The 13,874-nt window shown below is 37.7% G+C and overlaps 1 protein-coding gene across 3 annotated transcripts in view; it reads left to right on the plus strand.

Moving 5' to 3' along the window:
* Nos (Nitric oxide synthase) overlaps positions 1-13,874 on the plus strand; it is a 271,860-nt gene that overhangs the window by 224,045 nt on the left and 33,941 nt on the right. For all 3 annotated transcript variants that reach the window (XM_090400097.1, XM_090400099.1, XM_090400100.1), the window contains 7 exons: positions 5,621-5,737; positions 6,014-6,188; positions 8,828-8,963; positions 9,071-9,149; positions 9,328-9,524; positions 9,605-9,774; positions 11,215-11,425. In XM_090400097.1, coding sequence (XP_090256223.1) covers positions 5,621-5,737; positions 6,014-6,188; positions 8,828-8,963; positions 9,071-9,149; positions 9,328-9,524; positions 9,605-9,774; positions 11,215-11,425 — 1,085 coding nt within the window. The remainder of the gene's footprint in view (positions 1-5,620; positions 5,738-6,013; positions 6,189-8,827; positions 8,964-9,070; positions 9,150-9,327; positions 9,525-9,604; positions 9,775-11,214; positions 11,426-13,874) is intronic.

Genomic DNA, 13,874 nt, shown 5'->3' on the forward strand with positions numbered 1-13,874 from the left:
TAAATGAAACATTATTTTCTGTGAGTTCAATCGCTACATTAATTTCTGTGTCTCTCACAAGTTGTTGTTTTAGTTTAATTATTATAATTATTATTATCATTGTAACGCGCCACATATCCAGCTGGAATGAGTGACGCGGCTGTCGCTTACACCGTCGAAATGTTATTATTCCATTTTATCTACCTTTAATGTAATTATCCACTTGCTCCTCCAGCTCCAAAATTTCCCCTATCGGCTACTTTTGGTACTAAATCTTTTTTTTTTTTTTTTTCGCGGAAATCATCTCCCCATGCCTTCAAAAGCCTCAATATAAAATTCGGTCTCATTCCGTTTATTGGTTTTAGCTACAGATGCCTCCAAAGAGGGAAAGTTATTTTATGGCCACCCCTGTACTTCTTGAAATTCTTCATCATCATCATCAAATTCCTGCCATGTACCCTCAAGGGGTGTACAGGATATGACAGTACTACATGAAAAAATTACATCATTACTAACTTCCTATCTATAATTTTCCTCCAAATCAGTCTGTTACTTGTCAAGACTCCAACATTATCAGATCTTATATTTCTATCGTCTAAGGCACTTTGTACCGTATCAATCCACCTATATCTTGGTCTTCCTCTGGGTCGTTTTCCTGCCAACCTGGCAGAGAACACTTGTTTTGCTAATCTTTCCTCTCCCATTCTATTTAAGTGACCATACCGTTAGCTCTGCTAACGCATTCCTGGATGCTGACAATGTCAAGTTCTTTCCTAATATCCTCATTTTTAATATGATATTGCCATTGATGCCATCTGTTCACGCCTCTAATCTTTCTCAGGACTCTCATATCTGCGGTCTCTAGTCTTTGGTCAAGTGTTTTACTTCTGACCCAGCTCTCAGATCCATAATTTAAAATTGGTTTGAACACAGTCTTGTATACAGCTAATTTAGTGTTCCGACTAATTTCTTTCTTATTCCATATGAATTTATTCAATTGACTTCCCACGATACCAGCTTTGCTGATTCTGTTGTCTATTTCTATATTTAGTTTACCATCTTCAGTAAAAATTGTGCCTAAGTAGCTGAAATGTTTTACTTGTTCCACAGGTTCTCCATTCACAACACAGTTGACATTTTCAATGATTCTGCCTATTTTCATTGTCTTTGTCTTTTTATTGCTGACCTTCATACCATATCTATTACAACAGCTATTCAATTTAGTCAGAGAATCTTGCAGACTTGTAGCGGATTTATTTAGAAGTATAACATCATCCGCATAAAGCAAAGAGCTGACATTAACATCTCCAATTTTGATATCATGTTTAATACCACTTTCCTTCATAATGTGATCCATATAGATAATGAATAACAGAGGGGATAATGTACATCCTTGTCTCACACCAGATTTAACATTAAATCATCTTCCTGTACTTCCTTCAATTCTAACTGCTGACTCACAACTCAAATAAAGACTAAGTATTGCTTGATATAATGCCCCATTGACACCACATACCTGTAGTGTATTGAATAGCTTCTCTCTTGGCACCTTGTCATATGCCTTTTCCAAATCGACAAAACTTAAATACAGATCTTTGTTATATTCCCATGCTTTCTCGACTATTTGTCGTAAAGTGAAGATCTGATCCTGACAGCCTCTATTTGGCCTGAATCCAGCTTGTTCTTCACCAAGCTTTTCTTCCACAATTCTTCTCAACCGTTTCTCAAGTATACTTGCATAGATCTTGCCAGGAACACTCAGTAGGGAAATACCTCTGTAATTCTCACATTCAGTTTTATTTCCCTTTTTATATATGGGTACTATGAGAGCTCTACTCCAATCATCGGGAATTCGTCCCTCTGTCCAGGCTTTCTGAACTATGCAGTGCAGCCACTGTAAGACTCTTATACCACCATACTTCAGCATTTCTGGTCGAATATCATCTACTCCTGCTGCCTTTCCACATTTCAAGCCTTTGATGGCTTTTTCTACTTCAAGTATGGATATGTATTCCTGACTGCATGCCTGGTCAGTGTTTTTTATCACTGTGCTGTCATCACTGCTTGTTTCATTTAGCAGTTTTTCAAAGTAATTACTCCATACTTCAAGGATATCTTTTTCTCCTGTTTTCATTTCACCTTTATCATCTCTAATTCCTTTTACAGCACTCTTTCCTCCATTCCTAAGCTTCTTCAACAACCTCCAGAATATTTTTCCACCTTCATGATATTTATTTTCTATATTCTTGGCAAAGTCCTCCCATGACTTTTGTTTAGCTAGTTTTACACACTGTTTAGCTTTCTTACATTTATCTCTGTATTCTGTAAGAGTAAAAGCTGACTTATTTGCCAGGAACTTTTGATATGCTTTCTTCTTTTCCTTCACTGCCTCTTTAACTTCCTGTGTCCACCAGGGAGTTCTGATTTTTTTATCTTTGCATACAACCTCACCACATGCCTCTCTGGCAGAATCAATCAATGTTTCCTTCAGAGTTTGCCACTGAATCTCCAAGGTTTGATTCCTGTTCTCAAACTCTTTCATTTTCTTTTCAATAATATTTCTGTATTTTAGTCTACAGTTTACATCTGAGAGCTGCTCAACTTTTATTCGCTTTAAAACTTTCTTACATGTTATTCTTTTCAATATGAAATTCAATTTTATCCTGCTTAAGACTAAATAGTGATCACTTCCAATTTCAAATCCTCTGTACACTCTGGTGTCCTGCACCAGGGAGAAAACATCACTATCAACAATAACATAGTCAATGAGACTTTTCTTATTCCTAGCCTCTTCTCTCCATGTGAATTTGTGCACATTTTTATGTTGGAACATGGTGTTAGTAATAACCAGTCCATGTCCTGAGCAGAAATCCAACAGATATTTGCCATTATTATTAGCTTTGCTCTTTTCTCCAAATTTTCCCAAAATATTTTTGTATGTCTCACAATCATTTCCTACTCTACTATTTAGATCCCCAACAAGGATCAACTTTTCCTTTTTCATTGTGTCAGTTGCTTTTTCTAAAGCCTCAAAAAATTCCTCCACTTCTACCTTAGTAGAACCTTCTGTGGGACCATAGGCACAAATAAGTCTCATTGTCCAGTTCCCCATTCTCATATGAAGTTGCCCACATTACTCTACTTGAGACTGACTGCTTGAAATTCTTTGGGTTGGGAAACCACCAAGTCAATTTTGTCCTCCTCTGGTCTCATGTCATCCTCATCTACATCATTATTTGTTACTAAGTAAAGATTTAAGTATCTTGGCCATTCGATTTCAAATGTCTTTAATACTTTTTTAAGCAGCTCAAGTGCAAGGTTTTAATCGAATTTTTGAATTAAATCATCCAGGTCAAGATTATCTATAGTTTAAGGAAATAACTTGCCTGTGTAACAACTACTATTTCGCTCATCCACTAATAAAAAAATCATCAGCGATTTTGATACATCACGCTACCATCGCAGTTTCACAAATCAGAAATTGAACTCTCTTGAACTGTATAATGCACACTACTCTCAATAGAAATACAATTCACACTGTCTATGTGAATTGAAAAATTATCACCAAGAATCCCGAAGTAAGTTTTATACTAAATTTTAAATAAATGCAGAAAGGTGTTTTAAAATTTATAAAAATATTTTTTAAAATATTTAAATATTCAAAAAATGTATTTCATACGTTTTTTCAGAATAATAAATGAAACTAAATACTTAACAAATTAATCCGAATTATTAAAAATAAAGATAAAATGAACAGAATAAATTTGTGTTTACAATTATGCGATGTGATGAAATGAGGTTAAATATCACACCTACTTTAAAAAAAAAAACGCTATTTATTTATAATTTGGAAATTTAGAAGCACGTTGTAATAATAATAAAAATTATAAAAACAATAAAAATTTCCCCCAAAAAATTAAATTATCGACGCAAAACCCAAACTAGAAAACGACTCAAACAAAGATTTTTTTTCCCTTCAAAAAAGATAAACAAGTTCATTAAAAGCAGCAAAATAATCTCAAACCCAAATCTTTCTCCAGACTATCTCTCACAAGATATAAAAAAATTTCAAAAGATTTTAAAATGAAAATCGAAATACTTATGAAAAATTGATCTAATTCCTTATAAAAATTATATTAGACCGTATCTACATCACTAAAGAAGTTGAAAAACTCTTACAGTAGTTTAAAAAATGAAGACATAAACAATAAATAGATTATTAAAGGCATCTCTGTGTACCGTTTTCCCGTTACATTTTTGGGCAAGTAAAATACATAGTCTTATGTTCTATAACTTCACTTGCATTCCTCTTTTCTTATTATTACGGGCAACTCCAAGGAGTCCTAAGACTTGTCAAGAGAGGTCTTAAACATCATGTCAAGAGTTATCCAACATTTGCGCAATATCTATCATACTTTTCTTTCAACTCATTCGCAGTCAAAGCACCCACAACAGACTCTGACAGCTTATTTCACTCATTCACCATTCTCCAAGCACAAAACCTAGTACTTGCTGAGTTTCCCTGGATGGCTACCAGTTCTCCCACCACCAGATCTGTTCTGAAACATTTCCTCCAAATTAATCTTGAAAAAAAAAACCAAAAAACCTCAGTAATTTGAATGTCTCAATCATATCACCCCTTTTCTGTCTATCAACCAATTTCTGTAACCCACAGATTTTCAAGCTGCCATCTTGGTCACTCGCCTCTGGATCCTCTCTACCTCCTTCCCATCACCAAGAAACCCTGACGCCCAAATTAAACAGCAGCGGTTCAAGAACAGAACCCTGCAGCACACCACTAGTCACAGGCCTTCTTTTGGACTCCACTCCTGAATAAACTTCTCTCTGATATCTCGCCATCAATCACCCTCCTATCCATATCACCAATCCTATATCCATCCCGATGTGCTACAGTTTACATATAAATTTATATAAATATATAAAAATAAAATAAAATAATAAAATAAAATAAATATATAATTAATGTTAACAAAGTTCATTAATACGTAAAATACTCATCTTCAACTTAAACTAAGAATTAAGCTACGAAACCACACTTTAATGATATCTTCTTTTCAACAATGCCTCCAGCAGTAGCTATACTGTTCATCTCGTCCAAAAATTGTGTGCCATCATCCCAAAACGAAAAATCGAAAAGTTGTGTCATCTTAAAATTCACGCAGATTTATAACAGTTACAAAGCCATCAAACACACATTTTCAAACATTCTAATTTATAAAATTGTCTTTACAAGAAGCTAAACTACTTCTTACTTTGGAAGCAACTAAACTTCAACTAATATCCATCAAACTATCAGGCAAACTCATGATTAGTTTTTCTGTCTTTTATCTGATGACGATTAACCGAAACAGCTAGCATACCATAATTTATACTGTTGACTTGTTCTTTGATTGAGTTATTTTTTTTTATTATTTCCTAACTAATGATAATTTTAAATTTAGATATTAAAGATCATATGCAGGTGAGGTCACTGACCTATTTCCATCAAACAACTTGACTTTTTGAATCTAATTTTTGATAAATATATATTTTTTCATATATTTAAAGTTTTGTCTTGTTGCAAACACATTAATAATACGCCCGAATGTTGATGGGTTTTTTTTTATTATTGATTATTTAGAAGTGCAACGATGCCCTTTGTTCGGATGAATAGCATGCCTACAGATACGAGTGAGGATACAATGTCTTCTCCCACACCAACCATCGATACGGATATTGGTCCATTGAGCAATGTGAGGTATTTATTTATTTTTTCCTAAAACGTCTTCATATATCCACGCACGTTTTTAAATGTTTTCTTTGCACTTCACATATTTGAAAAATAACTAAAACGATTAATATTTTAAAATTACAAGTATAAACATAATTAAATAGAAATAACAGCAGTTTTAGTTATAATGAAAAGTTTTATTGAAAATTAAATTAATATTTACGAATTAATTTTATAATCATAATTTACTATTACATAATATTAAGATTATAATAGTTACCTATTTTTTTTTCTGTTTTCAAGGTTCGGTGTCTTCGCTTTGGGATCCAGTGCGTATCCTAAGTTTTGCTCATTTGGAAAATATGTGGACACCCTACTTGGGGAGCTTGGTGGAGAGCGAATATTAAAAATGGCAACAGGAGATGAACTTTGTGGACAGGAACAATCTTTCCGACAATGGGCCCAAGAAGTGTTTCAGGTAGTGTGGTGGATTACTTAAAAATGTCCCCATTTTAAGGCACCTAGCAAATATAAGGACGGTTGCCTTTCCCTATGTTCTTTGCTATTTACAACTGGGAAAAGATGAGACCAGAAAGTAGATACTCCATGTGTCAGCAACCAACTGTAGCAATTCAATATCCCAAGTGTTATGTTCTCCCAAACTTCCATTCTGCCATTTTGAATTAACGTCTTACTGAAATGTACAGTTTAGTATAACGTCGAGAATCAGAAGGGGGTGGGTGATGGGTTGGTGACAGAAATTGGTTGTAGTCTTTATTCTGCAATTGTTTGTCAGTTCGTTTTGAGAAATTCAGAATGAGAATTTTAATTTTAATTTTTTATGTTGAAGTGCAGTGAACGGTGATTATCAACGTCTTCCGTCAGTCGTTGAAATAATTCAACGACTGACAGTTGTATTTTAAGGTGGAAGGTTCTCTCTTAGAGAACCATGGAATCAAACACTTCCTTATATCACTCAGAGCACGTGTGTCACGAGCGAGGCATAGTGGGTTCCATTCTAACTTGTCTCCTTTTTTTGTGTGTAATTAAACATAGCGGCCTATTAGTGAAGTAACTTGGCTTCTTATCAAACTAACTTGGGTAATGACAAAGGATCCATTGTATACCTTTAATAATAAGCTTTTTTCTCTAGCCACTGGTCTCTTTTGCAACGGGAATATCCCAAGTGTCGCGAAGCGTTTCTTCATGCCCAGCCGATTGTGATGACAATCGACTGAGCATGGAGATGGACAAAAGCGACTTGGAGAACTCCTGCAACTAACAGAAAACGTGCAGGCTTCAACAACAACAATCCAGTAGCCAACTCCGGTTTCTGAGAAGAATATTTGCATACGTCTATATATGATTGTCTAATTCCACTTCGGTTGTAATACTTTTATAATTGTTCTTCGCATTCTAGAGTATTCGAACCCAGATCTATCCAATCAATGGGTGGACAATGCCCACAGGCTTTCGTACTGATGCATTTATAGTTGTGTTTTCTTTTTAGAATTAGGAGGAAATAGGGGAGGAAATATGACAGGAGCAAACCTAATACACCTCCTGTCCAAAAAGAAACCGAACTTTTCGAAAATAGAAAAAACTAGTGGCGCCACCTGTTGTATCTTTTTGTTATCGAAAGCGGCAACCTTCATTAGTGTTGTGTCACCTGTTTATGACATTTGTTTCATTAGAAGCCGAGTTATAGTGCCAAGAGTGACAGTGCGTTTTGACGAACGATCGGAAAATGAGTTTCAAACAGAGAGCTGCGATTGACTTTTGTGTTAAACTTGGTAAAAGTTTTACCGAAACGCATCAAATGCTTGAAGAAGCATACGGCGATGAATGCTTATCCTGCACTCAAGTTTACGAGTGGTTTAAGCGATTTCAAAGTGGTCGTGAGACGCTTGAGGACGAACGGAAAGCCGAGCCGTCCAAAAACTGGACTGAGCGAAGTTAACATCTAAAAAGTGCGTGATTTCATCAAAGAAAACCCGAAATCGTCCGTGAGATTGATTGAAGATGAATTGGGGATTCCAGAATCAACTGTGCACAACATTTTGACCGAGAGTGTGGGCCTTCGTAAATTGAATTCGCGATTTGCACCATCTCATCGTTCGAACATTGTGAGTGAGTTTTTGAGCAAAACCCAAGTTTATATGTTGGATCACTCGCCGTATTCACCTGATTTAGCACACTGTGACTTCTTTCTCTTACCCCGACTTCATTTGCCGATGAAAGAAAAGCGATACGACACCATTGAAAACGTTCAAGCGGCAGTAACCACGACCCTCATCAGTATCCCAAAAAACGATATAAAAAACTCATTTAACGAATTAATTGACCTTGCCAAAAGCTGCATCGAAGCTGAGGGGGAGTATATTGATTGAAATAAATGATTTGAATAATTATAATTGGTCTGTGTTTAATTTTCTATCGAAAGTTCGGTTTCTTTTTGGACGGAGGGTGTATAATATAATAATACACATTTTTTGGCTAAAAGTTTAAGAAAAGGCTTACGGTTCTCTCATCTCCTGTTTTACATTAATAAATTTGTGTATTATCGTCACTGAAACTAAACCTTGGATTTTTTATGACTGTAGAAAGATCGATACAAGAAATACTTTCTTTTTCTTTTTTTTAAAATAATTCTAGAGTTAGTCACAGTTAAATAGTGATGTTTCTTTAAAAAAGCTCACCTTTTAATCATGAATGTACAAAAAAAAACGTTGCAAAGCACACATAAGAACATACATAAAAAAAGCCAGTTAGGATTAGGAACACAAGAGGGCGCTTGTTAAGCGCTTATCTAGCAATCTATCAGAAACGCACAGTATACGAGGTTGATGAGGCAGAATAGCGTCAACCTATTTCCTAACTTTAGGGCTAAACGACGTTGCCAGCTCCCTCTGGGGAATGAAAACTCATTACTGGAGTTTTTTATTTATATAAAAATATTTATCTTACATGAATGGATAGGGGGAGCATTTACGAAAAAAAAAATCACTACATACTTATGATATAATGGATAGTTTAGTTTTATTTTCTCCCATTAATTTGAATAAGTTATTTAGTTTTACTTGAATAATATTAACAATGTATACCTTTTCTCACTAGGTGGCCTGCGATGTGTTTTGTGTGGGTGATGAAGTCAGCTTAAGCGAGGTGAGAGCTACTTTACATTCTAACACCACGTGGGCTCCAGACAAAGTTCGATTTGTAAAAGTGGACAATCCCACAGATATCTACAAAGGTAATTATCAATCCATGAACACCAAACAGTAACTCCCGTACAACCAGTTTAAAAGGTTGCCCAGATTTTAATTTTTGTTCATTTTCATGTAATTTTCCTTATCACAGGGCTCGCAAGAGGTACCAGTAGGAAAGTGCTTCCATGCACTCTCAAATCCAGAATGGTTTTGCACAACACAGAAGACAGGTGAGAGGAATAATGATTTACTAACTCGATACATATTTGAGTTTAAAATGCACCAAGTTAGTCACTTAAATCTTTTTAATTTTTTTAAACCGGTTTGTAATGATCTGTGTTCACAGCGGATTACAAAGCCAATGAGAATTTCTCTTTATTATTATTATTATTTGCTTGACCCTTACAGCCGTGAAACCATCTTAGTAGAAATCGATACAAGAGGTCAGGAGACATTATCCTATCAACCAGGAGACCACGTAGGCATCTATCCAGAGAACCGGAAAGAACTTGTAGATGGCATCCTCCAACGCATAAGCACAACTTGCACTGAGCCCAATGATGTGGTCCAACTAGAACTCAGGAAAGATATCAATACTTTAGAAGGTACATTTCTATTTGCACTTTTGATTGAAGTTGGTTAGCAACTTTAGTCCAAATCATATTTAACTGTGTTCTGTCTGCAGGATTAAAAGAAAAATGGACTCCGCACGAACGTCTGCCAGCATCTTCGGTACGTACGGCCTTGACCCACTATTTGGACATCACTACTCCTCCCGGACAGCAGTTTTTGAGAATTCTGGCTACCATGGCAACAGACGAGAAGGATCAAAGAAAGTTGGAAGTATTAGCCACAGTGAGTAACTTTTGTTTCCTTAGTCCCGAGTTCGTTTTGACATAAAAGATACATTATCTCATTTTGAATTCGAAGAGTCAAGAAAACTGAAACGAATCCATCTAATAAACATCAGTCAACATGTATCGATAACCTGTGCTAATTTAGTTAACTCAGGCATGTTGAAAAACATCCGAGAAAATACAATATTTAAAAATTTTTGACAATTCCTAAAGAGTTATTTTTTCCCCGAAAAAATTCTTTTTTTTTTTTAGTTATATACACTCGGTTGACAGAATTACTTGGACACCTTAAGCGCCTTGCAAATTTCAGATCCTGCCACATGCAAATATTCAGGAAATGGCTGCATAGTCTGGCAATAAAAAGTTCGATGTGCTGCATGTTTTGCAGTGTACTCGATGTCAAGATGCCACTTTCAACTGAATTGACAGACTTCCATAATGGGATGGTAGTTGGGTGTCACATTAATGGTCTTTCTGTCCTGGACATTGCTACCCGTCTCAGCGTAACGAAATCCAGTTATTGATGTCATTCATAGATGGAAAGTTCATGGTGCTACCACAGCAAGAAAAACGCCCCTGGGAAGCCACCGACACTCACTGATGCATGCAACTAACCTAATGCATGCAACTCTCTGCTGGCAGTTCTAGTACTAACAGATGTCCCTGCAGCAGTTTCCAATTTGACTGTGAGGTCCACAGCTCATGATATGTGGGATGCTTGAAAAACGCCAAATGACGTTTAGATTAGTGTCGTTCACACCATTTCTGGACGTTGATGATTTGAAACGGGTTCTGTGCAGCAACGAATCACGCTTCCAATTGCTTCATTCAGATTGTCGTGTTTGAATCTGGAGATTACCCGAAGAACGGTTCCGGTAGGTCTGCATCATTCCAACTGTCAAGTTTGGTGGAGGCTCGGTGATGGTATGGGGATGTTTCAGTTGGATTGGGTTGGTTCCATTGGTGGACATGCAAACCATGACATCCGATGGTTATCTGGATATCCTGGACAACTTGATGCTTCCGACGCTGTGGAGGTATTTCTCCAAGACTGTGTGTCCGAGACTGGATTTCACAAAACGAGGTTGAAGTGTTGGACTTGCCGGTTCGAAGTCCTGACATCAACCCCATTGAAAACATTTTTTTGATAAATTTGAAGGCTGAATTCTCTCTTGACGATAGCAGCCTTCATCGGCATCAGTAAATGGAGGTGGCTTTGCGCTAGGAATGGAAGAATATTCCTGTATCAGAAATGGGTTAAAAGCATGAACCAAATGGTAATTGCTCATTCAGACCAAAGGTGGTCCCAATCGGTACTAGAAATATAACGCATTTTTTTAATTACAACTAGGTGTCCAAATACTTGTGTCAACATAGCGTATTTGAAATAATTTATGGAAATATTGATTGCTCATTGAGGAGTATCATCTATTTATAGGATTCGACTCGCTATGAAGATTGGAAGTCATACATGTATCCCCATCTTCTCGAAGTCTTGGAAGAATTTCCTTCTGTAGTTGCAACACCAGCCTTCCTCTTAACCCACCTGTCTCCTCTGCAGCCCCGATTCTACAGCATCAGTTCAGCTCCCGACCACCATCATGGAGATATCCACGCAACAGTAGCTGTCGTCAGCTATCATACGCAGAGTATGTGTGACTCTATCTTCCTCCTCTTCTTCTTCTTCTTCTTCTTCTACAATTATTAATGGATCTGTTCCTGCGTGCATGCAGTAGAATCCAACTGACTCACGAGTTGTGATAATAGTTGGCGTTATCATCACGAGAACAAATATCAAAGCGCATCTTAAGGGCAATTTTGCCGCACAAGTTCCAAAACAAATGTAAGACTTGAGAGCAAGAAAATCTTTTCAGCTTCATGATTAAGACTAGAGCGTCTTAAATAGAGCATTCTGATAGCCATTTCGGGCAGCAGCAAATGGGAGGCTCAACTGGGATCATCATATTCCCGGTACCTAATTTAAGATAATTGGGTATCGGGAATATGCCCTCTTAAACAATCTTCTTCTTCTTCTGCAGCTTCTCCCACTTAAGTGGGGTCACTGTTTGTTATGAGTCTCCTCCACACCTTCCTGTCTTGGGCTGTCACCACATCCAAGTTCTTCATCTTCAAGTCCTCTTCTACCAGCTCCCTCCATCTCTTCTTTGGCCGCCCACGCTTCCGCCTTCCTTGCACATCCATCTGCATGACCCTTCTTCCCACATATTCGTCCTCCCTCCTCATCACATGACCAAACCATCTCAACCTTGCCTCCTGTATTTTCGCTCCTAAGTTCGTAACTTTCACTGTTCCCCTGACATAGTCATTTCTCAGATGATCCTTTCTGGTCACACCGCACATCCACCTAAGCATTCTCATCTCTGCTACTTCCATCCTGCTAATGTTATTTTTCCTCAGGGCCACAGTTTCTATAGCATATGTCATAGCTGGCCTCACTACTGTCCTATAAATTTTGCCTTTCAGATTGATCGGCACCCCCTTATCGCATAACACTCCAGCCATCTCCCTCCAGTTCCTCCAACCTGCTTGTATCCTGCATCCCACTTCCTTCTCACCTCCTCCATCTTCTTCCACTGTCGAACCTAAGTATCTAAAGTCTCTCACCTTCCTGATGACATTTCCTTCCAGCTCCAGGTCTGTCTCCTGGCCACCGCCCACTGCGCAACACATATACTCTGTCTTACTTCTGCTCAGTCTCATACCTCTCTCTTCCAGTACTTTTCTCCATCTTTCCAGTTTAGTTTCCGCTTCTTCTCTTGAATCTACACACAGCAAGATGTCATCTGCATACAATATTGTCCAAGGTGCATCTTCTCTCACCTCCTCTGTTACCACCTCCATCACAATATTAAACAGAAACGGACTTAATGCTGACCCTTGATGCAAGCCAACTGTTACTTGAAAACTTTCTGTCTGTCCCAAACAGGTCCGAACACTTGTCTTCACATTTCTGTACATTTCCTGCACCAACCTGACATATTTCTCCGGTACCTTCTTCTCCCTCAGACACCTCCAGACTTCTTGCCTTGGCACTCTATCGTATGCTTTCTCCAGATCAATAAATACCAGATGCAGCTCCCTTTGTTTCTCTCGATATTTTTCCATCATCTGTCGTAACCCAAAGATAGCATCTGTTGTTGATCTACCAGGCATGAAGCCAAATTGTTCCTTTGCAATCTCCACCTCCTCCCTCAATCTACCATCAAGAACCCTTTCTAGGATCTTCATTGTGTGGGACATCAACTTTATTCCTCTGTAATTTTTACATTCTTGTGCATCCCCTTTACCCTTGTAGATGGGAACAAGAGTACTCTCCCTCTATTCCTCGGGTATATTTTCCTGTTGGCAAACTTTCATGAACAGGTCCCACAGCAGGTCAATTCCCTCTTCCCCCAGTGCCTTCCATGCCTCCACTGGAATTCTGTCGGGGCCCACCGCTTTTCCATTCCTCATCCTCTTCATGGCCTCCGTCACTTCCATTCTACTGATGTTCTGCACCATCCCCTCAGAAGGCTGCCCATCTCCTCTGTGAGTCCTTGCATTTTCCTCATTCAGAAGTCCCTCAAAGTATATTTTCCATCTGTTTCTTATGTCCACATCCCTCCATAATACTCTTCCTTCAGCATCTTTGATCTGCCTCACATGTAAGATGTCCTTAGCTGCTTTATTTCTACACTTCGCTAGTTGCCCTCTTAAACAATATTAAAGATTAATTGATATAATTGTTAATTATACTTTAAAAAAAAGGAACTAATTATTGAGACACTTTTCTTACATTTGTTCAAAAAAAATGTTCGAAAGTTTAACCAAACTTTAAATTTCTTGCTTCTGGATCCAGTCGGTCGAATCCGCTTAAAAGGCTGGCCATGCTGATTGCTTTTGTAGGTTGGAAGTAGGCATTGATCAGATTGATATTTGTCGTCGCCATAAATTTCTCTTCTTTGGTATACTAGTTGCGTGAGGATGTAGTTAAGCCACGGCCAGAGGAGTTATCGTCTAGAGCAGTGGTCTCCAAACTTTTCGCCGTGAAGGCCACATTGGGTACTTCAGCACTGTTCAGCGGGCCGTAGTAATAAA

This window comes from Typopeltis vanoorti, chromosome 11 (genome assembly GCF_054136105.1).
Source record: "Typopeltis vanoorti isolate ZY-2024b chromosome 11, IOZ_Tvanoo_1.0, whole genome shotgun sequence".
NCBI lineage: Eukaryota > Metazoa > Arthropoda > Arachnida > Uropygi > Thelyphonidae > Typopeltis > Typopeltis vanoorti.